The sequence below is a fragment of the Numenius arquata genome, chromosome 6 (genome assembly GCF_964106895.1).
Source record: "Numenius arquata chromosome 6, bNumArq3.hap1.1, whole genome shotgun sequence".
In the NCBI taxonomy this organism is placed as follows: Eukaryota; Metazoa; Chordata; class Aves; order Charadriiformes; family Scolopacidae; genus Numenius; species Numenius arquata.
This window is the reverse complement of record NC_133581.1, coordinates 49,306,725-49,330,870: the sequence shown is the minus strand read 5'-3', so window position 1 is coordinate 49,330,870 and position 24,146 is coordinate 49,306,725. Positions and strand designations below refer to the sequence as shown.

At 40.2% G+C, this 24,146-nt stretch overlaps 2 protein-coding genes across 3 annotated transcripts in view; both read left to right on the top strand.

Annotated features, from left to right (window-relative positions):
- Positions 1 to 563: 563 nt before the first annotated feature.
- On the top strand, positions 564 to 12,446 carry ARHGAP11A (Rho GTPase activating protein 11A). The gene is made up of 11 exons (XM_074148946.1): positions 564 to 695; positions 3,238 to 3,308; positions 3,635 to 3,731; positions 4,286 to 4,536; positions 5,048 to 5,208; positions 5,313 to 5,459; positions 7,484 to 7,651; positions 8,908 to 9,040; positions 9,388 to 9,496; positions 10,304 to 10,451; positions 10,858 to 12,446. Exons 1-11 carry the CDS (start codon positions 564 to 566, stop codon positions 12,444 to 12,446), a joined length of 3,006 nt encoding a protein of 1,001 aa, XP_074005047.1.
- A 3,114-nt stretch (positions 12,447 to 15,560) lies between these two features.
- The window catches only part of SCG5 (secretogranin V), a 28,393-nt gene continuing 19,807 nt past the window's right edge, over positions 15,561 to 24,146 (top strand). Inside the window, exons 1-2 of one of the 2 annotated variants that reach the window (XM_074148947.1) lie at positions 15,561 to 15,589; positions 16,371 to 16,603. In XM_074148947.1, coding sequence (XP_074005048.1) covers positions 16,372 to 16,603 — 232 coding nt within the window. In that variant the 5' untranslated portion in view covers positions 15,561 to 15,589; position 16,371. Of the gene's footprint in view, positions 15,590 to 16,370; positions 16,604 to 24,146 lie in introns of those variants that run through there. The other variant, XM_074148948.1, reaches the window with a different exon arrangement.

The following is a 24,146-nucleotide window of genomic DNA, read 5'->3' as shown; positions in this document are numbered from 1 at the left end:
TTACCCAAACATTGCTAACAGCGGCCCGACCCCGGCTGGGGGCGAGGGGAAGGAAACGTGGCGATGTTCTCCACCTTTGAGGACCCTCCCACGCTCGCCGCCAACTTTGTTCCCTCCCGGCTGCTGGCTCGCTCCGTCTCCCAACACGGACAACGCTCAGCCGCCCACCGACAACCGAACCCAGGGGCTCCCGTCCCCACCGGCAGCCGCTACAGCAACGCCTCACAGGCGGCGGGCGGGCAGGGCCCTTAGGTAGCCAGCGCCGTCGCCTGAAGGCGCTGCGCGGGGCCCGGGGAGGCTGAGGGGCGGAGCAGGACGCAGGCGCCGCCGGGGCAGCCCCGTCCGGCCGTTGGAGGGCTGGGGCCTGATTTCGAATGGCAAAGCGGCCCAATCAGGGGCGCGGGCGGGGAAGGGCGCTGGGTTTGAGCCAGGCGGTAACCGGCGGCGCGGCAGCCGAGCCGGGCCTGGTGGCGGCGGGGGGAGGTGGCGATGGCGCTGGGCAGTGTCTGAGAGGCGGCAGGGGGCTGGGGGGCGAGAGGCTGGGGTAGGCGGCGGGCGCTGGGATGGCGGAGCAGAGGCGGAGGCTGGTGCGGCTGGCGGTGCTGGAGGAGCTCCGGGCCTCCTACGGCATTAAGGTGAAGAGCGGGAGCTGCCTGGCGGCGGCTGCCAAACAGCCTGGAGCGGCGGCCGCGGAGGTAAGGCGGGGACGGTAACGCTGCGGCGCTCACGGAGGGCCCCCGGGGCGGGCCGGGTCAGCACGGCGGCTGCCGCTGCGGGACCAAGGCTTGCACTGGCCTCGGAGCGGGTCTTCCGCCCCCGGCGAGGCTGGGCGGCCACCGACTCCGGCACCAGTGCCGTTACCGTAACGCTGTTCCCCTGCTAGCCCCTGGGCGAAAGGCCTTAATCCCTGCAAGGGGAAAAGTCGGGTTTCCCCCTTTTTTTCCTCAGCGATCGAGTGCTGCAGGGGGTCGTCAGGACAGCCGTGTTGTGATGTAGTAAGATAATGGTTTAGTGATGCGGGATTCCCCCCGCCCCTTTAGGACCTGAGTGTTGCAAGGCAGAGCAGATGGTGAACGAGACGTGTTCCTCTTTTTGTTGCTGTAGTTGATACTCTCAAACACGCCTGCAAGCCCCTGGTCTACGCGAGAGCTTTTTGCACTTTACTGTGCTTAATGTCACTAGCTATGGAATTTAAGTCTTAGTAAGTTTATTATTTCTTGGAATGCAGGGCTACTGTATAGTTTCTAAAAGCTTTATGTCTTTTATTTTACTTGATTCCTTATATTTTTTGTTTGTTTGAAGGGCTTTATTTGCATGGTTTCTTAGTATAAGACATGACTATGGGTATTTTGGTACAGACAGATCTGGCCTTGATTTGTCTGTGCTCTGAGGAATTAAATCTGTCCTGTTATCTTAAATACCTAGTTTGAAATCGTTGAAGGAAAAGTGTGTTTTCTGTCTCAGGACTCTTATTTAAAACTAAAGTATCATAATCGATGCCAGTTTACACATCATTGAAGTCCATTTCAGAATACTGGTCTTTTGATAGGCTCTAATTTATAAAGCATGGACCACTATCAAGTCGTAAACAAGATCCCTGTGCAAGTGATATGGCACAGAACTGAGCATTCTCAGAATGAGCTTTCTGTTAAGACTGAGAATATATTACAGAGTGCTGCAGTAACCCTTGGTCAGTATAAGCCAAAGAAGTTGCCAAAACACATGCTTGAGTTGGGTTGTTTGGAAAGGGAGAGAGCAAGAGTAAAGTTAGAATTAGTTTCTTCCCTCTTGTCAATATCAAGCATCTGGTTCTAGACCTTTTTTTTTTTTTCCATTTGAAGGGAAAGTAATAAGAACTGTGAATAATGGATGTATGTCATAATAAAAGTTGTCCATATAGCTGCCTGTAGTGCTTAAATCTTATACAAGGAAGAAAATGTATATTTAATTAGCAACTGAGCAAGGTAGGAAAAGATATATAATAACTTTTTTTTTTTTGCCAAAGGGCATTCTCTTTCTGTTGTAAGGGACCAGATATAACTTTATTTTAAGAACTTAAATCACAACTTCTGATATTTCAAACAAAACTTAGTAAAGCGAAGATATCGGTTATGAATTTTAAATGTTGAAATACAAGTCACTGGAATTCTCTATTACATAATCTTGTAAATACAGAAAAACATTATATCTTGGAGTTAATTTTCTTTTTGTACTTTTAGTAGCTACCTGGAATACAATGACAAACACACGTTGCTTCTCCTTCCTTATCACGCTATGCTTGTTTTCTGTAGGACAGATAGGCCTAAGGTGGCCTAATGGCTTAGTTATTGATTAACTTTTTTCCCAACATGGTCAGCCCTTTGAATTTCAGGTGTAAATGACCAGGAGTTTGCATTCATCTCTGAAAACAAGTTGAGCATGATCCCTATCCCCTTCTGGTTACAGGAGGGACTGGCTTGCATGTTCTGTAAATATAAATAGAAAAGAGGTGAGACAAAGAAATAAAAGTGCAAGTTGTTACATTAAAATGTGGGCTTTTATAACTGAAACAACTGTGCAGTAACCTCAGATAAACATTTTTTAAAAATACTGTAGGTGAGCATCAGTAGTAATGACTGATGGAATTGCTTGTTCTCTAACATGTAACAGATACTCTGATGTCTTGCTATAAGGCAATAGACTTGTAATGGTTTCTTAAATGGAAATGCTAAGTAGGAGAGTTCAGAACAGTTTTCTAGTCTATTCTATTGAATCTAATGCTCCCTGAAACAGCAATCTTGGGTGCCTCAGATGAAGAAAAAAATTACTTAGAAAAAAAAAAAACCACCAAAAACCAAACAACCAAAAGTTATTTTAATTATGTTGTCTTGATTTTAAGAAAAACTTAAAAGGAATTTAGTCAATCTGAAAAGGGTAAGATAAGATTCCAGGACAGTCTGTTTAATATGGGGGGCCGTATAGGAAAACTGACTCCTCGTAAAATAAAAAGTGCAAAACATACTTCATGAAGCCTTTCTATTCTTTCACAGTAATCTAGGGTGTTAACCTGTAACTATAATCAGCAGAGCTCAGATATCTAGACATGATAGTGATTTTCCTGACAATACCTCTTATCTGAAAGACTTTGTTTCTTAACTACCCTTCTGTTTGTACTTGGTAGAATAAGTGCTTTTGTGTAATATGGAGTTGGTAATCTTATCAACTTTTGTATAACATTAACTGAATTTTGTATTTTAGGGTAAAATCTTTGGAATATCTTTTTATGCATTGCCACAATCACTTGTGCCAGAATATGGTTATGTTCCCAGGTAAATTAACACTATATATTTAGATTTACGCTTACTTTGCTCTCTTTATAGTACTGAACTTTTGTCAGAAGAGGAAACATAATATTTATTCCAGGCCTGCTAAAACTTATGGGGGATATAAGAATAGTTTCGGTTGGGGGAGGAGGGATGCAGGAGTTAGATGGGGAATTCAGAGCCACAGCTATCATTCAGTTATATTTCTTTCTACTTCTTATAATTGGGGAGAACTGAATTATATATTGTTTTATCTTTCTGTAATTAAATATTTTTTCTGGAAAAAATAGGCTTTATTCTGAATGTCAGAATTGTTGCTATTCTTTCCTCAGCTTTCTTGTTGATACTTGTGAATATTTGGAAGAGCATGTTCATACAGAGGGACTCTTCAGAAAATCTGGATCTCTGGTTCGTTTAAAAGCCTTAAAGGTATTCTCTAAAACCTCTTTTGTGGTTGTTTTTTTTTTTTTTTTTTTTTAAATGAGCTGCATTTTGCTTGATCACCTGCATGTTTTAGTTCTTGGATTCTTTTCAGTCATATTTGAGTTCCAATACTGGACATAGACTGGTAACATTACCTGCTTTAGAAATGAGAGGAGAAACTTGTGGACTTCACCTTTCTTCTCTGGTGGGGTTGTTTTTTCTGGGAAATTTTTCAGTTTTCCGGATGGTGAGAAAACACTTGTGACTGAACAAACTTGTTAGCAGTTATGCACACTGGATACTGTGAGGATTTTTGTTTAGCTATGTTCTCCCAGCAGGATGCATACCTGGGAAACCTGTAAATTAACACATGTGGCCTCACAGCGTCGACTGTGTCGTCTTGTAGGTACTATAGTTAGGTAAAACGTGATAAGGCTCAAACTAAAAATGGGGAAGATGTGACTGTCTTTTCTGATACAGGCTAGAGGATTAATGCCTAAACTTAGAAATCTGATGGTATGTTGAAGAATCCAAATTGTGTTTCTTATGAACAATTTCAGACCAAACTGGATCAAGGTGAAAACTGCCTCTCCACTGCACTGCCATGTGATGTTGCAGGCCTTCTCAAACAGTTCTTTAGAGAGCTGCCAGAACCCATCCTTCCACTTCACCTGCAGGAAGGCCTTTTCAAAGCTCAGCAGTTAGGAAATGAGAAGAAAACTGCAACTGTGTTGCTGTCCTGTTTGATGGCCGACAGAACAATTGAAGCTTTGAGATACTTTTTCAACTTTCTGAGAACTGTGTCCCTAAGGTCAGTGTAAAAAGAGGGCTTGTAAACAGCTCCCAATTCCTTTAGCGACTTCTCTTTCCAGGCAACTGCTATAACCTTCTGCAAGTGGTTTGTGACTTTAAACTCTCTTATCTGCAGTCATTCACTAGATTTCAGTTATGGTCTTTTCTTTCATAAATCCAAAGTGTTTTCTTTATGAAACCTTATTTTGCTGGAGGCTTGACTTTGTTCCATTCTTTCATAGCTGTATTCCTCATTCTTCTTTAGAAAGCAAAAGGAGTGACTGGTAAAATAATCTGGTGCTTTGCATTCCCCAAAACTGACCAGGCTCTAAAACCTCTTGATTTCAATAACATAGTCATGCAGTTACCTAGCCTGGGGTGCATAAGTCTGCACATCAGTCTCAGTATGTGAGCACTCAAGTGAATGATTCTGTATTTTATTTTTTTCAACTGCATGTCTTATTCAGTCTTTTCTCTCTGCACTGCTTCTGTCCTGATGTTTTGCATAAAAAACCCCTTTTCTTCTTAAGATCCGAGGAAAACAAAATGGATAGCAGTAATCTGGCAGTGATTTTTGCTCCCAACCTCTTGCACTCGAGTGAAAATGAAAAGATGTCAGCCAGTACAGAAAAAAAAATTCGCTTGCAAGCTGCTGTTGTGCAAACACTTATTGATCATGCAGCAGAAATCGGTAAGGTGATAAACATTTATCAAAATGTCTTGTTGCACATACTTCTATACATCTTTTCTATTCAACTTTTTAAATAACTTAAATATATTTCTCAACTAATTCAGGACAAGTACCAGAATTTATCTTGGAAAAGATTCCTGCGATGTTAGGTATTGATACCTTTCAATCTACTCCCTCACTGTGGGGCCACGAAGACGGTGAAAATGAATCTCCCAGTGAATATAAGAAGAGGAGGCACCGAAGTGTTGGGGGTAGGTATGTTGTGTGAAAGTTTCAGCAACTAAAACAGAATTATTTTGAGACTTCAGGTAAGCTGATCCTAAGCACTTGCTTCTTCCACAAGCAGAATAGATCCCTGTGACATTTGTTGGGCTTGATTTGCAAAATCTTTATAAGACTTCGGTAATCACATCACTTTATATTTACTGTGAGTTTATTCTATTGTGTCTGTTGTCTACTGAAGAAGCTATTTTGCTTGTGTTCGGATTTGTGAAGCCAGATTAATATTCCAGCTTTTTGTTGAGTCAACTTCAGACCCTGTTGCAGAACACTGATAAAATGAAGATATTCTATTTTTTTTTCCAGTTTTGACATTAAATGTGGACACTCAAAGATATTGTACACTTTGATAGATATGGGTCATGAAATGGCAAGGATATAAATGGCATTTGTGTTTTGCGGTATAACTCTGCATTGGATATTATTGGATACTGTGGGCTCTGATATCATGGATCTGTTTGGGTTGGGGTTTTTTTTTCCATCTTAGATATTCAATAAGGTGGGGTTCTTTGTGCCAAATATGGACAATCAAATGGTATATTCTCTGTCCTTCTGCATTCTCTTTGAGGAAATACCATGGAATATGTATGTTTAACTTACACACAAGATCGATGTTATAGTGGATTTGAATTATTTAGCTCGTGGACCTGGAATATTAAACCTGGCAGCAATTGAAATCAAGGCTTTATTATTGTATATGTTTAGCCAATGCATGTTTTGGAAAACAAGTAAAACTTCATGTATATACTCTGCTGGGTTTAATTTTGCCTTTTTTTTAAAAAAAAAAGAAAACGAAACCACATAATTCACAAAAAAAGTTGTACATTATTGCTTTATAAGACCAAAATTTCATACTTGTATTTGGGCCTTAACTTCAGAGCTCTAAGAGCTTTTCAGCTTCAAGACGACTGTCCAGTAAAGTGCGAAAGACTTCAATGGATCCCTTTTAGGTTTGCCTACCAGAAACAAGAAGGCATATAGTTTTATAATGACCAGTAGAATTTTCTACAAGAAACTTCTGTTGTCTGTGTATGGATTTTTTTAGGTTTTTTTAAGGAAAAAAAAATAAAATATTTTCAGCTACTGTGAAAGCAACAAAACCTGTGTTGGTGAGAAGATCTGCACTGTGGTTTTCTCCACATAAAACAACCATTTAAACTGATTTGCTTTATTTATTTCTGAAATAATAACAACTTGAGTTGAAAATAGAGCAAGGCAAACTTCATATTTAAGTTTGATTGCTCGGTGTGTCTTGCATTTCAGATATTGTTAGTGGAGCATTGAATAAATTTAAATCTAACAGAACACCCTCCACTACACCTCAACAAGACAGAAGCGGTAGGTATTGGTGTATTTGTACTAAATAAAGCCCATGCAGTATCTTCTGGATTTGTCAACTATATTCCACAAACTTTTTTTTAACTGAAGAACTAGAACTTAGTTGAAGATAAGTGATTATGTTTAAATTGCTTAAAACTTTGAATATAGATACATATTTATTGAAGATACTGCATTTACTGTAGTTCTTGGAGCAGCTACAATCACTGCAGCAGTGGGCTGTGGGGTTCTAGGATTGCACAACTGAACTTACGCTCTTTATCTAATGCATACTAAGGCTTGAGTGCAGTAGTGCAGCATTTTTATCTTGGGAATGAATTTGCCAGGACTGAAATGCTTTCACTCTTACTCTCTTAAGCTTGCAGAACATGACTATACTTTTTTGTTTCCTCCTGTTACCTGTATTATTTTATTAATATGTGGTTTTGGATTTTCTTTTCTGGTACTCTAACTTGTGAAAAAACAACAAAATAAAAAAAACAAACCCTAAGCTATACTGATTGCTCTGCCTGTTCAAAGTGCATGTACTTTGGCTAAGCTATTACAACAATTGTCTTTCAGAGCTTAAAAAAAAAAAAAAAGGCACAAAACAACTGTTTATATTTTATACCCTCAACCTTTTAAGCTGTTACTGAAAATTTGGTTTTCTTAATTTCAGTCCTTTCATCAGTGACTCCAGTGGTTCTTACTCCAAGTACCAAGCGTAAACTTCCAAATGATTGCTCTCAGGGCTTGTCCAGCAAGAAGAGAAGATCTTTTAAGCATACTTTTGCTTTTGAATTGTTACCAAGTAGCATTTTTAACAGCAGCTCCACGCCAGCATCAGGTACAGTGCCTTCATTTTTTCTTTCCTGCTTGAAGTGGTTGTTTATAGCTTTTAATGTAAATGTACAGCCTTTTGTTCTTGTTAGGTAACCATTGGTTATCATCATTGGTAATCATCATTTAACAGTGTTCCTTGCATTGCTTTCCTGTCTATGTTTGTGTTCATCAGTGGCTGTCATGTTACATGGGTTGAGCAAGAGCAAAATTCTGTTTCTTGTCTTCTGTTACGTTAATCTCTCAAATCTGCAATCCTGATGTCCTTTTATCTTTTTCAGTCCCTCTGTATCACCTAGGTTATACTCGCTTTTCTGTCTTGGCACACAAATCTATGAAGACTGCCTATGCTTCCAATCTCTTGAAACTTGTAGCCGCCTTCTGTCTCCTAAATACTTCAATTGCTGGCCTTAGCTCTATGTGAAATGCAATTGTTGCTATTATAAAGGTTCTTTATTGAATCCAGTTGCCTCTTGTTTTCTCTAGATGCTAAATAATCTCAAAATTCTATAGAAAAAATTTTACTTTTGTTTGACAGTGCTTTAATACCACTTCATTCCACTAAAGTGCTTCCAACTGTCAGGCTCTTCTGCAAATCCTATTTTATTTTTGTTTGGTTACTTAATGTGCTGCCAACTGAAGTTAGCCAATTTAGAAATGTCTTTTTACTTTAAAATTAATCTTCAGGCAAAACAAATATATTTTTCTCAATTGAGTTGTATAAAACTTCTTGCTTCTGTTTATTAAATCATTTCTTGCTCGCCGTGAAATTCTGGTTTCTATGGATAAGCAAAATCAAAGCCACGACACTTTCTAAAGATAGTGGGAATGCATCTGTTTGATAAAAAAAGTTTAGTAGTAGAATAGCAACTCTTTCATTTATTGTTGCTTGAACTCTTCTGGCTAGGTATGTAAAAAAGCACACTGCAAATAATATTAAGACTAAATCTAATTTTTGTTACTAAGCTCTTAAATTTGAGGAACTGATCTGATGATAGCTGTGTGGAAACATAGTTGAGGTAGTGATACAAGTAGCATGCAATTAATTGCAATCCAGCCACTTCTATGGATGCTACAAGCAACAGCTTAATTATTTAATATTAAATAAAAGTGGAAGTCAAAGTAATTTCAAGCCAGAGCTCCACAAAATATGTGAAAAATCTGTGCCATTTGAAAGCCTATTCTTGATTGTATTAACTGTTAAGTCTTTATCTGAAAAAATGTGACTCTTAAGATTGTGTAAATATGATTTTGTTCCTGTAGTTCAGTTTGAAGCAAGCCCTTGTGTGTCTCTTGAGTCATCGCAAACCTCACTGACTCCTTCAACCAGTGGTGAAAATCATCTGTCTAGTACAGGAAACAGAAGTAAAAGACATGCAAGCAAAAAATTATACAGGTAATTTGCCTTAACTCTCAGAAACTAACAATAAATTGAAAAGGTAGGTTTAGACCCCTTGACTAATGATATGTAAAATCTCAATCTGTCTTTAAACAATCTTTTTTGGTGTTTAAAACATACCAAATTTTATAGTAATCTTAAAATCACCAGATTTTCCAATGTGACAAGATGGAACTCAAAACAAAGTGAGATCTGGTGTACTGGTCTCCTGTGCCTATTAAAAAAAGTTTGGCAAGAAGGCAGTAGAAGAAGTAAAACTACAGGAAATAACTATAAATAAATGTCAGCATGTTTTCATTGCCCTCCTAAAGAGTTTTTTATGTGTCACTTCTCTGTCCTCCCAGGGCTGAATCAGGAAAGACAGGCTGTTTTTCTCCAAAGATTAGCCGAAAAGAAATGGTTCGTAGGTCATTACGTTTGAAGTTTGGTTTGGGGAAAAGCAACAGAGAAACGGTAAGTATTCCACTTCTAACACACTCGTCTTGTTACTGTGCAAATTCTAATCCTAAATTTTGGGTGCTGCTTTTCTGTAGCAGGAAGGACTTACTTGGTAACAGAGGGATCACAGCATAACTGGAACTGCTATCGAGTACAAGAAGCCCTAGGTTTATTTTCATAGCAGTAACTCGTTAGCTTGTACTGGGTTTTGCTGGGATGGGGCAAGAGGCTGGGGAAGGGGACAGTTGGGACAGCTGACTTGAACTGAGCAAGGAACTATTCCATGCCATATAATGTCATGCTTGGCAATAAAACTGCAATGGGGGAGTTTTTGCAAAGTTGCCACTGCTCAGGGGCCAGCTGGGCATCTGTCTACTTGTCGTGCACTCACGACACGATTGCTTTTGCATCACTTGTGGGTTTGGATTTTGTGTGGGTTTTTTTTTTTTTGTGTTCCCCTCCTTCCTCCTTTTGCCTTTCCAATGCTCTCCCTTATCCTGCTGGGGAGTGGGGGGAGTGAGCAAGCAGCTGGATGGGGGCTTACCTGCCAGCTGGGGTCAACCCACCGTGCTTGTGATCAAAAGGTCCCGCAGTTCCCAAAATTCTGATATTACAGAGCCTGTGCACAGAATCACTATGTTTAGAATGTGGTGCAGGTGGGTTGTTCCCTACTTAGGTCTGCAGAGAACCAAGGGTAGATGAAGCATGGCCAAGAAAAGGCTGCTGTGGCTGATTTGTATAACCTTTTCCTGGAGGTTCCTCTGTGAATAGGATTCCAAATTAGTTTATATGAAAGCAATTAACACCTTTTTTTTGTTCAAGAACATTGTATCAGGATGTGCAGTTGGGAATAGATCTGCAAATATTGGAAGGCGTCTTGCGAGTCAACAAGGTTTGGAAAGCAGGACTCAATGTGCAAAAAGAGATGTACTCTTCAGCCCATGTGTCAATGAAAAATTCCCTAAGAAAGGTTAGTATCAAACAATATATTAAATGGGGAAAAACTTTTGCTTTTGTAAAGCAAAAGCAACTTCATGGATAAAACTATAAAAGCAACTGGATTAAAAGTGCTTCTAGCTAATAGGACAAAAGTTACTTGCAAGTTAGTGGCTTCTGAGGAAAAAGAATCTGTTTAGGACAGGCTTGTGTTTCTAGTGTATTTTAGTAGTGTTCTTTTATTAGTTAAGCAAGATGAGATGTGTGATTTCAGTTCTTAATATTATGACTTTTTTTCACATCTCTGAAATTTAAGGGAGTAATGGCATCTTTAAATTCAATGCTGCTTTGATAATTAGGGGGGGTTAACAAGAATTTTTCCTATAATGTTATTAAAATCACAAGATATTATTCTTAATCACTGTGATATTTATTTTAAGGTTCAAAGAATGTGAGCAAGTCGGAAGAAAACTTGCTAACTCCGAAATGCCAGGATAAAGTAGTTCACCGAATGTCATGGTACAGTCCTAGTGTTACATATTCTCAGGCGGTCAGCAGGAACAAGGGAATTCTGCCAGGATACACTGAAACGGGAATCAGTTCTTCAGAATCTGTTTTGATATTTGGAAAGCCACCGCTTGTTCCAGATGAATTCAAACCCACAACTGTAAGCAAACAGGACAAGAGTTTAGAACTTTTGTTTTGTGAAGAGGAAAGTAATTCAACTGCAGAAACATTACTGAAAGTTAAGCAAGCCTTCTCTGCATCTGGAAGTAATCTTCACAATTTGATAGGTGATACAAAATCTTCCTTCTCAGATGTAGCAGGTGAAACATTAAATGAAACTCTGTGTCTCAAAGGGCTCAGTCCGGAGAAAGAATTGTTAGCTGAAGAAGTTTCTGAAAATCTAGTAAATAAGCAATCCAGAGAGCAGCACCAACTTAGTCAATATTATACTATTGATAAAGAGCAATCAAAAAAAGATGAAAATAAAATTTTGGAGAAAAGAAACTTCAAAACTTCTATTGAGATTGAACTTCAGGTCCCAAAACCAGATATAAAAAATGTAACGGAACTTCCTGAACCTCAAGTACTGGCCAGGGAAGACAAACTGAGTGTGCAGAACAGGTCATCAAAAGATGACTTAAACAAATTAGATTCCTTTGGAAGAAAAGAAGAAATAGAATTAACTCACTCAAAACCAGCTGAAAACTGTACAGTAAACTGCTGTAATTTGGAAGAGGATACCGCTAAACTTCCTGTGGCAGGACAGCAGCTTCCTACTTCACAGTTGCCAAAATCACAAAATGAAGGAGGCAGCCAATACTTGCAAGCTGAAAATTCTGGTAAAACTTTAACTACATCATCAACTGTTTCTGACCATGGAAAGGTTTCTGACCACATACAATGGTTCAACAAGCTTTCATTAAATGATCCAGGTTCTGCAAGCAGAACTAAACTACCTCTTAAGTTTCAACGTACTCCTGTCCGACAATCTGTAAGAAGAATTAATTCCTTATTGGAGGCTAACAGACGATCTGTAAGCTCTCAGCTGCTTAAAGCAAGTGATGTTGGTTCTCCACTTGTTAAATCTTTGAGCTATGATTCTGCACTATTCTCCTGCACAGAAAAGCCGTCAAAGAATTCCATGGCTCTGCCACTCAGGGGTGAAAGTACATGTGACCAAGTTTCTATATCTCACAAGCAGCTAGCATTAACATCCAAATCATGTTGCAGGGCGTTAAATCCATCAGACAAGCCTGATGTTTCTGTCAGAACTGCTGGAATCCATGAACAGAAAACAACTGTTCATGCATCAAAGTCTGTTCTGGAAGATCTAACCAATCATGAAACAGTGAAATCCAGTTTAAAAGTTAATGCAAATATAAATATTCCAGGTGCTGCCCCAGAAAAATCTTCCATCACAAGAAGTGCTTCAGGAAGAGAGAGAATTCGTTATAGAGGCTCTCCGAAGAATCCAATATCTAAAGTGAAACTGCTACCAGCTGCAAAACCGGTAGACTTATAAGATGAAATATGATGGCTAAATGGGATTACTGTAATTTGGTTAACCTTTGGAAAATCTAAATTTGTGTGATTTCTTTTTTAGCTCTAATTACTTGTATTTCTTGGTTTATTTTTTAGCTGTATGAGTCAGACTTGTACAAATAATTTGTTTTATGTTGAGGTTTTCTTCATTTATCGAAACTTTTGTAAATGCTAGTCAGTTCATCCAAATTAATTTGAATTCTAAAACAAAAATAACCTGTTTTTACAAATGTTTGTGTTAGATCTCATATTTTATTATCTCAGCTTCTAAAAACAGTCTAAATACTGCAAAAATTGTTTTGGGAGAATAAGTACCAAGTTTTTAAAAAAGAATTCAGACACTTAAAACTAACAGACATTTGAAAGAAAATGTCTTGATGTTGAGTATTAATAGTTAAATTTATTTACTTCTTAGTTTTAAGTGTATTGTAGCACTACTTTGATATTTAAGTTGGACCTTAACAGCGGCTCTACTTCTTTTGAGACGATGGTTTTTGTTTCTGTTGGACTAAATTGGGAGCATATTTTCCTTGTTGAGTAGGTAAATGAACTCTATTTCAACGTGTACACATGCAGTGGAGAATTATTAGAACACATGGAAAACAAATGTGCGGTTTATTCAAGTGACAAGTCTTAAAACCTCATCCAGTGAGGTGTTCTGTAATAGGTACCAAGTCTTTTCAGTTGCGAGCAGTGAAATGTTATGTCTTAATGTAAGAGGATGGGTTTAACTTATTTTTAGAGCAATAGTATAGTGTTAACTAGATGGTGAAGAAGCAGGTTTTAGATGCTGATAATGTTGCAAGAGACGAATGTAAGAAGCCATAGTGTGTTAAAAGTTGATTTGCACAAGCAAATGTTTACATCTTTTGGAATTAAAACTGTCTGTCATCAGTTGTAAAATTATTTAAGAGTAAACACTTGAAACTGTTGATTAGCTTTCTGTATGTGCAAATTGCTTATAGGCAAAATGTAAGAGCTGAAAGCACTGGATACTTTTGGTTTTAATAAAACCATTGGTTTTGTCCTTTTTCTGAGCCCATTCTTCTATAATGACTTAGAAATTTAGATTAGGCTGTGGACATCAAAAATGAGTAAGTTAGGAAGCGATTCTGTTCTGGCTCCCCTTTTCATTCATCTTGGGTACATGGTGATTCTCACAACTACCAAAAGGCATGGTGCAACATCATTTAACAGGAGCAGACTTTTAAACGTCTGGAGTGATATGTTAAGTGAAAGGAACAGTTCTGCTTGCTTTCTGTTCCCTGCCTCTTTCCCTACACATCCACCAATTTACTAGCTGAATTGGTTCAGCTCGGTGCTCTGGTGGAGACCTGGTCCCATCAGCTTAGCTGAGCTGCCTCACTCTTGCTACATTATTTTTAAGATCTAACATGAGGGAAACAGCCTTGAGGGGATCTTAACAGGATGGCTTGGTGTTGGGGTTAAGCATCGGAAGCTTTGGTTTCATGAAATAAGGGAGCCAACACAACAGTTCACCACCATCCAAAGGGGAAGCTGCTTCTCTCAGCTCCGTGCTCCTGCCCTTCTGCCTTTAGCGAGTGCTGGCAGATCCTTCAGTAGCTGAATGTGGGCACCACGTTTTGTACCATTTCACCGAGGTAAGTAGGGCTCAGCAAAGCAACTGCCAGCTGTCATAGCAGATGCGAGGAGGTGGGAGATGGAAATAGAAGGAGAATGAAGGCAATGTCACAAGGAAGAAAATGAGATGACTCCTTCTGTAACAGTGAGCTGTCAAACCAATTTGTGTTTGGAAGAGCGGGAGTTGGGATTTTTTTCTGTTAATATATACCAAATATTTTGAATGCTAATGTAGCTTTGACAATGTGTCATGCATAGAGCAGTGAACTATTTTTGATCATCGGTGCAAACTGGTCTTGAACCAGTAGACTTAAGTGTCAGAAAGGGAGATTTTGGTAGGGCCCTGACAAACAACCCCCTAAACAGCAGGAAAGCTTGATGAAGTTGTAGGCTCTGTTTTTAAAGGTTTTTACAGAACGGTTCAGACGTGGATCTGTTTATATGAAGTTGATCGTATTTTGGAGAAAGATTAGAAACACTAGGTGCCCAGCGAGGTCCTTACTGCTTACTCTTACAAGTTACAGGCATTTATAATGTATCAGAAACCAGCAAAAAGAGAGAGTAGTTTACACTTGAAGATGTAGTTCATGGATCTGTTGTGGCTTATGGGGAATAATCTTGGAGCTTTTCTGTAGACAGTTATCCTAAAATGGAATATACCACATTCATGTCAGTAGCAGTGAAGACGTGTTACATAAAATAGCTGTTAAAAATTACCATTTTGCTAAGTGCTATTAAATGACAGACTTAATTTAGCAAGATCCTTTTGTAGTTGTCTTTTTTTTCACCTGGGCTATGGATGATGTACAGAGATCTGCTTAACCTGGAGACCTTCACCTGCGAGTGCTTAGAGATGGTTGCCACGTTGTTGCCTTGTAAACCTGCAGTGAGGTAACGCTACCGCTCCCTAAGTAAACCGCCATCGTATTCCAGGCAGAGAAAGCACAGCATATTCCTGGGAATACGGAATCTCTTATTTCTGTAACGGTTAGTCCATCAACAACCTTCAGTGTATTTTTAGACCATTGTGTTCAGCCGAAAAGGGAGATCTCGGAAATCCACTCCGAGCTTTGTGTCATCTCAACCGGACAAATCCACGCAGGAAGCACACGGCCGCGGCAGGTACCTGCGGGGGCGGGGGGGGAGAGGGAGCGAGGGGCCGCGGCTGCGCACGGAGGATGCGCGGCCGCGGAGCCGCCGCACCCGCGGAGCCGCGCCGGGAGCGGGAGGTGAGCGTGGCGGGGCCCGGCCCGGGTGTCTCCGTGCGGCGGCGGAGCTGCCGGGGGCGGGGATGGGGGTCACGGTCCAGCTTTCCGCGCGGGTGGTTTCACAGAAAGTGGGCTTTTTTCCCCTCTAAACGGGAAAAAGGTGGCTCGCTTTGCGCGCAGCTCTCTCCTGCGGAGGCTGATGGAGCGCGGATGGGGGTGCTGGTGAGCGGTGGAGCCGCGCACAGGCGCAACGGGGAATATTTCCGGCGTTGTGGGGCTTTTTCAGCCATTTTTGCCTCACAGACGTTTTCAGGTGATTTGCGCAGGGCGGTTGGAGCATCTTTAAAGTCTGGCGTGGAGAAATCAGGCAGCTGCGTGTGTTTTAAGGAAGGGGGGATTTGAGCGTTTTATTTATTTATTCGAGGGATTGGAAGTCATTTTAATTATTCTGTGATGTGAGGGGGAAAGGAGCTTTCAGAAACAAGCGTTCTGATTAAAATTCAGCATCTCAAAGAGGACAGTAAGTGGTTCTTGTTGGGTTGTTTGGGGTTTTTTTGCCTAATTAAACTACACTGTGCAGCCAGGTAGTGGAAGGTATTTGAGGAAACAAATGAAATCTATTTGCTTCAGGTGGGGAAGATGATGCGTATGGAGTAGGAACAAATAAAACATGCAGGTCGTTCAGTGGTTTCTAGTGATTCATTTTTCAGGCAGTGCAAGAACAGAGCTTGGAAATACAATCCCTGGCTGAGGAATGCTTTGGTTTTAGCCCAGAACTTTAGAAAATAGCATAATAAAGATAAGGGGGGAGGGGGAACGTATTCTTATTAATTTAAACAGTGGATCCGTTTTGTTCATAGTAACTGTTAATGAATGTCATGGGTAAATTGAAATCAGAAAATTGATTTCTGCAGTTTGCTACGTAACATTTTTTTTTCTCTCTTTCCCCCTCCCTCCCCTAAGTTTTCAGCTGCCCCTAGAAGCTGTGGTAGTAAACTGTGATGTGCAGCAGTAAGATCAGAAGTTATTTCTAGCATGTGTAGTGGACTCTCTTCCCATTATCGTTTATAATCAAATTCCTTTCTCTTTCACAGGATGCAAGTGGCTACCAGAATGACAACGACCTTGCTTTCTAACATGTTATTTCTGCTGGCGTTTGGATTGGCTTCGGCTTTTAGCCACAGCCCTAGGACCCCTGACAGGGTTTCTGAAGCAGATATTCAGAGGCTCCTCCATGGGGTCATGGAGCAACTGGGCATTGCCAGACCACGGGTAGAATATCCAGCACACCAGGCTATGAATCTAGTTGGCCCACAGAGCATTGAAGGTAGCTAATTTCTACTTTGAGTTATGATGAATTTATTAGTATCTTTTGGTAATAATTATTGGTTTGCATATACATGCACCGTATTCTGAGCTCAAAATCATGGACTTCTTCACCATGTTGTTGCCTGATCTTTGTTTTAAAATCATCATCCGTCTTTTACCTTCCTTAATGTAACGATTTTAGTAGAAGTAGTGGGTTTTTTAATGTACAAGCTTTGTAGAAAAAGCCATGTTGTCTGAGATGTGTCCGGTCTCTAGTACCTCAAAATAACAGGTTTACCAAATTTTTCCCCAATCATGTGTATAAATACATCGCATGTATTTTTCACATGAAACAAATGTGAGCTATAGAGCCTAAATCTCATGGACTTTTTGAAACATTTGCAGACCAGAAGACACCAAATATTTGCTGTGTCATGGGAAATAAAGGAGAAAGCTTACTCCGGGGGTTCTTCCTGCGAGCTGCAGAACCCCGTGCAGCCCTCGGCGGGGCAGGATCAGTGCTGGGGCACGCAGGGCTGCAGCTGCAGGGGTGGAAGGGACACGAGTGCCCCTCTCCCTCCATCCGCAAGTAGCACCTCAACACTGGGCTGTTGTGGTGAATGCTCTGGGCTCAGGTTCTGTTTTTTGGCCAGTACCTCTGGTCTTGCTCTGCGTGAGTAAATTTTCCTTGGAATCAGTCTTTTATAACTACACAAACCATCTGAAAAATCTGGCTCAAATGTTAGGGTGTTAGGATGATGTTGCAATGTATTGCTATTTGAGTTGTAATAAACTAGCTTTTATTTTGGGATTTCAGGGAAAGATTGAAGGTATGCGGCTCCAAATGTTATAGTTTATGTTCCAACATCAAAACAGAGCAGAAGTTTTCAAACCTTCTCTCAGGATTAAACCAATTTGACACAATGTAGCAAGTCGTCTCCACGCTTAAGTCTGTGCCCTTTATTTTTTCCCCATTCGGACCTACAGGCCATCCTAGCCAGAAAGATGCAATTGCCTTCATGGAGGCTGAGGACAGGTTTAAGCCTGAAAAGACATTTCTACCAGATAATTGAAGATACAAGTTTATGTATTTTCTAAAGAAACTTTGACAGACATAAGCTTTTCTGCAAACTTAAATGACAGAGATTAGGTTTAAGGAGTAAAACTTGCTCTGTGCCTTTTCCTTCTCCTTTATGAGTGTTTGTATGTAGAGAAATTGTGACAGACTGATAGAAGTGAGTAATTTTACTCCCTCTTTACCCCAGAATATAGGGGTTTTTTTAAACCTTAAAAAAGATAAGCAAATCTGGATCTCTGACAAATATTTCGTCTCAGCTGTTTGCCATTACTTTCTAATTACAACGTCAGCAAAACCAGAATAAGAATCTCTTAAGTATTGAATTTTTCTGGTGCTTGTGAGACTTGAATAATGCTAGTTTTCCAGTCATTCACACAGTCTTCTAGAAAAAGGACTTTGGACTTCCCCCTCTTGCATTTAATATTTTTCCTTTTTTTTTGAATAAAAATGCGTTCTGTGTAACAGACTAAAACTGAAAGATGATAAATCCAATTTGTTTACCATATTTAACATTCCCCTTGATCATATGAGGATGACTTTTTTGGTTTGTGTGGCTGGGGTAGGCTGGGATCTTACACACATATTTTGTGACATTCCATCACACGATGTAGAAACAGAATTTCCTCAGGAGGAAGCTCCAACCTCTGCTCTGCTAACCAGACCTGCAGGACTTACTGGAAGAATGTTTCTGATGCTGGTGAGCTCTTACAGCTTGCTCGTGTCTTAGATACTTCTTGGCCAATGTGCAAGGAGATGAACTGAGCATCGCAAGAAACAGTGTCGTGGGTTGTAACGTTTAAGCAAAAAAACCTCTGTGCTTGTGGCACAGGTGTCGACTGACAGAAGTATTGAGGAGGACTGAGAGAGGACTTGTGGTTGATGTTTCCAGTAGTGTCCATATGACCAATAAGTAATTTATGGTTGAGATATAGGAAAAATAACTGCATGTGTTTTTAGAGTACATCAATCAGTACAAGGTTTCGGATTCTGAAGGATCCGCCTATGGGTTTTCCACAACATAGTTACACTGTTATCACTGGGTAGTAATTCTGTCTGCAAGTGCTCAAAAAACCCCAAAACCCTACAAGATAACAGAAGGGAAATCTAAGGGTGAAGGGAAGAAAGAGGTTTAACAATAATTGGAATATGTCACAGCAAAATAGGGTTGTCATCCTAAATACCATCATGGCAAAGTGGTAATTGACTACCTACTCCTGAGGCACTCTCTTCATTGGGATTTTTTGTCTGAAAGTAGTGGAGAGTAGAATTAGGTATTGAACTTTCAATGTTTATGATAAATTCTGAGCTGCCGTGAGTGTTGACTTCCAGCCATTTTTCAGACTTAGGTTGCAGTGACCAGTGTAGACAGTATAAAACCTGGTTCATCCCACGCCAGCACCCTCATCATCAACCCACTAGCTGTTCTGGAGTGCATCTGTTCCTCATTTTGACCAGATAACGCATCTCAGTATAAAAAAACTTCATCAAACAGAGCTTAATAAATTTAGTATGTTCCTACAGAAAATTGTTTTACTTCACAAAATGTTTTTGTCAGAAATTGCCCCAGCAGTGTAGATCTGCAGCAGTGCTGATAGCTGCAGCTGCCATCAGCTTCAGCCGAGCCAGGATTCCAGGAGCACCACTGATTTTTCAAAAGGCCAAATTTCACCCATTACATGTGTACACTTGCACACGAGGTTCTGTCAGGAAAAATTACTTTCTGTGGCTTTGGAATTTGGAAACAAATTTAGACTGCCATAACATAGACAAGTTTATACTAGCAGCCTGATTATAACGAAACATTTGCAAATTTGAGTGATTATTATAATAACCTTTTCCAGCCGAATAAGATCTTAATAATTTTATATGTAACAAAAATATACTGTTGCTGTCAGTTCATAAGCGGATTTCCTAATTATGCCCACTTTCCATCTCAGCTATCTACATTTTTCCAGTGTTAATCATCATATTTTGACTTTAAAATGCTAAAAACCAAAGCATGGATGTGTTGGAAGGAACTATACATGGTCTTTCTCCCCCTGCCCTTTCCTAAAAAAAAGTTAGGGCTGCCTTGGCTGTAGTAAGTGAAATCACAAACTTGCTGTGTGCCAAAGACAACTAAAAGATGGACACTTTTCAGAAAATATATTTAACAGCATGTGCTCTCTTTCCTGAGTGACCAGATAGTTTTTGTGTTGATGGACATAAAAGAAATCTATAAATACATGGTGGTTTTTTTTCCTCCTTCCCGTTGCATTTGTCAATTTGTCTGTAACCTCAGGTCAAGCTACTAAAATAGGAGTAGAGTCTAGAAAATGCCTGATAAGGAAATTACTGTGAAGATGGTGCATGTAATCCAAGGAGAGCTCAGAGGTCCAGAGGCCTGTGAGCGCGGTGGCTTTTCTCTCCCGGTGGCAGTGGGAGCTGCCCAGGGAAGATGGCTTCTCCTCCGCCCTCCAGCCTGCAGGGAGGTGCGGAGGCAGCGTCAGCTCTCCTCCTTCGCTGGGGCTCTGTTATCCTGTGAACTGCTTCCACGCAGCTAAATATGTCCAAAAAATGGGAATGTGCTGGCTGATTCCCTGTAGTGGTGTAGCGCAGCCGGCAGATGGTGCGTGGCAGTGTCAGCACGGCAGCAGCCATACGGGTCCTGCGTGATGAGTGTCAAGCGAAGAGGTTTTTAACACCTGAGGTGGTACCTTTAGGAGCAGCTGGTTTTTGCTGAATCACTTCATAGGTTTTCCTTCTGCACACCTCCCAGTTCCTAAAAGTACCAAACCCATATTAACTACTTTAATTTTTCTAGTAATATTTGCTGTCCTTGTTAATTTATCTCTTTGGAAAGCTGTATTGGAGTCACTTAGCAGTATTTATAAAAAGAAGGGGGGAAAAGAACATAGAAAAGCAAAATAGGAATTTTTAATAAGTAGCTGTGTTTCTTAGGTTTCTCACTAGAATACTGTGCAGGCACCACTGGGCTATATTCAAGTTTTATATAGACAAGAAGGGGGCTTTATCTACGTTAACAGAGGACAAAACTGTAACATAAAGAAATGCCTTCAACATTTCCAAAACACAAAGTTATTTTTTCTGCCTGTCAGGGAGTTTATGAAGTAAGAGACCACTTTTTTTTTTTTTTTTTCTTTCCTTGCATCCTTACGAGTTTGTGCCAATATTTAAGTTTGCTTTGGTTTCTTTTTTTTTTTTTTTTTGGGGGGGGGTGTGTGTGTGTATATGTGTATAATGCAGATTTCAGGACTATTATACCACGCATTGGAGAACAGTAAAATCTCACTGAAACACAGGGGGGCACCAGTAGCTCAGCTCGGGCGGTTTATAGCACTTAACTTCATAATGGGAAATGTGAAGCCCTAAGCTTATTTTGCAGATATCATCTCCTTGCATTTTCGTTGTCTCCTGTACAACTCAGTGCAACAGACAGCCTGCTGTTGGGGTGTTTTGTTTGTTTGTGTTTGGTTTGGTTGGTTTGGATCTATTTCTTAAAAGCATTTCCAACAAGGCGATGGTTGATAAAGGTGCTGGGGTGACAGCCCAGAGTCTGAAGCTTTCAATCTGCAAAAGAGGCATCGTGCTGTCAATCTTAGTGACAGCATTAAATGATGTCTCTTAAATCCCAATTGTTTGTAGGAATAAGAAAATATGATGTCTCTCTGGGAGGCTTTTGACTCTCCTGCACAGACAGCTTATAGCTTTTGAGAAAAGGCTGGGGTTTATTTGATTATTTTGAAAGGAAAGAAATACTTGTTTATTGTTTTAGAAAAAGGTAGTTACTGTTTGCCTGATTGAGATGATAAAATTCAAAGGAGTTGGGACCATTATGCTAATATTTCTACTAAAAACTGATGGGTAATGACTTGTTAGCACAGACTCTGTACAAATAGCACTTTGCATGAAATCTACTGTCTGTAAAATTATGCAGATTAATCATGCATGTTAATAATGTCTGTTTTGTTTACATTTTCCTAATAAGAAAACTAAGGCAAACAGTGTTGGATTACCTTGATGTCTGGCCTGTAACATACCTGCAACACCACTACTTATTTCCTGCAAGAACAGTAAAATCTTCTTACTAGAATGTTGCTGAAAACCTTTGCTTATGAAAGTACCCAGTGAAACCAGCACAGAAACGACCTTCGCACTCATTTGCTTTTGGGCTAGTGTGTGCTATGCTTACACCCGAATATATTTGGACTTCCTTGGGTCACTAGAAGCTATAACCATTGACACATGGGAGTGTTATATCAGGGGGGCAGCAAACATGGCGTTGTGATGGCTGCATCCTCTTTGCTGTAGCTGACATCCCCTGTGCCAGCATCCGAGGGTACCAGGGCAGGAGTCCCTGGGCTGGCAGCATACCACCAGGCTGGCAACAGCCAGTTCTGCTTTGGGGCCACTTTATAGTGTCAATTTAGTGCAAACAGACCACACAATCATTTGGGATTTGGATTATTGTATCTGTTCTATAGAGAAAGTCCTGCTGCAGTTGAGACATAAAGTTACATTCACTTTGGGACTGCTTTTGCTGAAGCACACATGACTTTAATCAAACGCTGCGTTATGGGCCTGACATTTAGCAAACAAAATCAAACCCCAAAATCACTCTACTAGTTTCTGCTTTCAGGGTTGTTGTTTTGTTTTTTTTTTTCCCAAATGGCCAAAATTGCTCAGGAAATATGACTTCAAAATTTAATATGGACATCTCAAGTTTGTAACATAAAATTAAAATAGTAAAGCTACACTTTTTTATACATTAGTACGGTAGACATCTGGATTTATACAGATCTGACTAAAAATACCTGTATTTAATTTGTGTTTTGAGTATCAGGCAGTGGTGCATGTCATGAGAGAATGCTAATTCCTGAATTTAAAAGCTAATGACACTGCCAAATGACAGCGGTAGTTTACAGTGGATTTTCTTTAAGTGATATGGCACAACTCTGTGAAGAAATTGCATGTAAAACAATTATACCTGTAACTCCACAAACAAGAAAATAAGGACAAGTGGTATGGCTTTATTTATTCTTTATTAAAGATAAGTTTGACTATTTGGCCTCTAATATCCGTGCTTCCATATGGATTTATAAGCCATGACAAGCGGCATTAATAGGAGCAGAGTTGGTGTTTGTATTGCTGTGTGGATGTGGTACCGTGTTACCTCAATGTGTTCGACAACTTTCCCCCTTGAGGAGCAAGGACAGGATCCAGCGAAGGCTGTGGGTGTCCTCACTGTAGGCTCTGCCACTTCAGAATTTCAGGACCTGCCCTTCCTCCACCCGCCCCGTGCTGCAGGAGGTGCGCAGGGACTACCCTAGTCTGCTCCGCGTGTCTGGGGAGATGCAGGGAAAATTCTCAAAAACTAGTGTGCTCATCAGAGAAGCCAGTCAATGGGCAATGCAAGAAGAAAAGCGTATTAATCCCTGTTTCTCTCTACATCTTTGTTACTTGCCTGTGGGTCTGACTAAGGGACATATTTAGATTTGAGGCTTTGAATATTTTCTTGAAATAACATGTGTATAGCAGTCCTTGTGGTTTCAGGAGGGAGGGCAGGTGTCATCCCTCTTCTGAGGAACCAAGAAGATAAAGTGACTCCAGCTCTTAAAACCTCCACTAACCACTGTTATGTGGCATAGACTACTGCTGCTGTTCCTAAAGTCACCTTTGACAGATGCCACCAAAGCAGAAAGCCATTTGAGATGGGACTCTTTCAGGGAAGAAAGGTGGCAAGTCTGTAGGGATTTAGAATTAAGTAGATTCTCACGTACCTAATGGAAATTAATCAATTAGAATGGGATCTGTAGCCACCAGGGTCTGGTTTTTGTACATGTTCCTAGAGGGAAATAGTCCCAAAAGAGAAGTAAGAAACCTGAGGAAGGGAGGGAATATGATAGCTTCTGTATTGTCTGATGCTTTATAGTACTTCTGTTTTCTAGTGTTGGCAGATGGTATATAGAAATTGAATATGAAACTGTAAAATTTTATCTAGTAATGGAATATGGTCCATAAGTATTTAAAAATCTACCAGTGAAGATTGACCAAATTATGATGAGGTTTTTCTTTTTTTCCCCAAAGATTTTTTTCCCTGCTTGTCTTTCACATGCATAAAATAAATACTTGGGCACATTAATTAGGATTTCAGAATCAGAATCAGAATCGTAGTGGTTGGAAGGGACCTCAGAGATCATCGAGTCCAACCAACAGTAAAAAAAAAAACAAAAACAAAAACAAAAACAAAACAAAAAAAAACACACACCACAAACAAAACCACCACCCACCACCTGAACACACAACAACAACAACCAAACCAAAAACCATCACCCACCCACACAGCACCCCACCACAAACCAGTAATCTTGGACACTAGAGCATGCCCTGAAGAACCATGTCTACACGTTTCTTAAATACCTCCAGGGATGGTGACTCCACCACCTCCCTGGGCAGCCCATTCCAATGCCTGATAACCCTTTCA